Genomic DNA, 2495 nt, shown 5'->3' with positions numbered 1-2495 from the left:
TTTTGTGCGGTCCTTTTTTATGCGATTTTGTTTTTTGTGCGATTGGTTTTGTGCGATTTTATTTTTGTGCGACTTTTTTTGTGCGATTTATTTTTATGCGGTATATGAATCTTAACGGCGTTAGCACCAATTTAATGTTTCCTATCAATGTACATATACATGTTGTGGACGAACTCTGATTACGTGGTCTCCCTTGACAACGGTGTATCTGGACTTCGCGATGCTCTGTTCATTTATTTTAAACAATCTCCTGACAAGGCAGAGTCAGTTACGTACACAGTATTGTCGCTCGACGCGCGAACAGCATACGCTTCGTATTCAGAGTTTTATCCACGATTCACGTGATTAAGGATTCATTTTATAGTGAGATTAAAGGTAAATAAATTAGTTACTTTTGTTTCTATTTATATGTAGTTTTTATGATTTTTATTTTAATTTTAGACATAAGCACTCCCTTACAATGAATAATTATAGCCAAAAGAAAGTAAAAAGACAGACAATTCCATTAGAAACAAAAATTCTAATATTAAATAGACTAGCAGATGGTGAAGGATCTACAGCTGTTGCTAATGAATTTAAATTAGGTGAATCCACGATCAGAGCTATACACAAACGTGCGAATAAAATATATGAATCTTTTAATAGTGCAACAAATGACAGTAGTAAAAGAGCATCGTATTCGAGAAATATTGTATTAGAGAAGACGGAAAAGGCTCTCGTGTTGTGGTTTAAAGATTTGACAAAAAACGAATCCCCGTTCACAAAGAATTAATTCAAGAAAAAGCTAGACATTATTTCAACCAACTGAAGGACTTAGAACCAAGTTCGTCATCCTGTTCACGAAACGTGACATTTTCTGCGAGCAACGGCTGGTTTGCTGGATTTGTACAACGGTACGCACTTCACAATGTGAAGATACAAGGCGAGGCAGCGTCCGCCGATGAAACGGCTGCTATGAATTATCGCAAAGTATTAGCGGAAATCATTGATGATGGTGGATATTGCCCAGACCAAATATTTAATGCTGATGAGACTGGGTTATTCTGGAAAAAGATGCCCAGTCGAACATTAATTGCGAGATCGGAGAAAACTGCAAGTGGTTTTAAAGCGGCAAAGGACCGAATCACACTTCTTCTTTGCAGTAATGCCTCTGGTGCAAAGATGTTAACACCACTTATTATAAATAAAGCATTACACCCACGTGCGCTAAAAGGCGTAAATTTATCTGAATATCCAGTACACTTCATGGCCAATAAAAAAGCATGGGTCACATCAGCTGTATTTACAACATGGTTCAATGATTGTTTTGTACCAGAAGTTGAAAAATACATGGAAGAGATGGGTCTTCCGTTTAAAGTATTGCTAATTGTAGATAATGCACCCGGTCATCCCTGTATAGAACATCCTAATATACAAATGGTGTTTTTACCACCAAATACGACCAGCCTTATACAACCACTGGATCAGGGCATAATCGCAAATTTTAAGAAACATTATATCAAATTAACTTTCAGCTACATTTTAAAAAAGCTAGAGGACGATAACTTAAGCCTAACTGAGGTTTGGAAAAAATTCTCAATTTTAGACTGCATAAACCATATTATTGCAGCAATTGGACAAATCAAACAACACACATTAAATTCGTGCTGGAAAGTGATCTGGCCTGAATGTGTAATTAATCGAAACGTTACCGAAAACGCGTCAACGTTATTATCTGAAATTAGTGCGCTCGCACATAACATCGGCGGAGAAGGCTTTGACTCTTTCAACGATAATGACCTGGACGAGATGATTGAGGACCAAGCTGTCGATGATAGCGACATTATCAATAGTTTGATAGATTATGAAAATGGACAAGAAGAACCGGAATCTATTACTGCGGATAAAATATATGCAGGGATCCAGATTTCGAAAAAATTGGAAACGCATTTTCTTAAAATAGATACCAATGCCGAAAGACGCTTAAAATTCCAAAAAGAGCTGAGATCATGCATGTCTCACTATCGTGACGTTTACAAGCAATTGACCAGTCAACCGTCGTCACAAAAACTGATCACCGACTTTATGGTACCAAAAAACAAACCAATTTAAATCCTATCTTCAAGCGACGAAAGCGATTTTCAACCGATTCATCACAAGAAGATGCGCGTTTTAGATTACGACGAGTAGCAGCAAACTATTTAACGTATAATTTGAAAACTTCTCCATATATATGTACAATGAAAAATTAAATCTTTTTACAATTTCTTTAGGTCTAATTTAATTATTTTATTTAATTGAAAGCATTCTCTCATCTATTTCATAAGTCATTGATGTATTTTCTAAGTCCGACTTTTTTTATGCGGTCCCTATCCACCGCATAAAAAAAATTTTAGGCGGTATATCGTACAAAGTTGTTTATTATATGTAAGAATTTATAAAATTTTCGAATATTTTTTTTGTACGATTTCTTTTATGCGGTCCCTATCCACCGCACAAAAACAGGTTTTACTGTA

General features: G+C 35.8%; 1 protein-coding gene across 1 annotated transcript; it reads left to right on the top strand.

Moving 5' to 3' along the window:
* Positions 1–734: 734 nt before the first annotated feature.
* On the top strand, positions 735–2091 carry LOC126858645 (tigger transposable element-derived protein 1-like; the record flags this gene model as incomplete). Its single annotated transcript, XM_050609121.1, has 2 exons — positions 735–1468; positions 1610–2091. Coding segments are annotated over 2 exons (1216 nt in total), but the record flags the coding sequence as incomplete, so codon positions are not given.
* Positions 2092–2495: the final 404 nt, after the last annotated feature.

The sequence above is a fragment of the Cataglyphis hispanica genome, unplaced genomic scaffold, assembly GCF_021464435.1.
Source record: "Cataglyphis hispanica isolate Lineage 1 unplaced genomic scaffold, ULB_Chis1_1.0 scaffold171_size2495, whole genome shotgun sequence".
Classification (NCBI taxonomy): domain Eukaryota; kingdom Metazoa; phylum Arthropoda; class Insecta; order Hymenoptera; family Formicidae; genus Cataglyphis; species Cataglyphis hispanica.
This window is presented reverse-complemented; position numbering and strand designations above follow the sequence as displayed.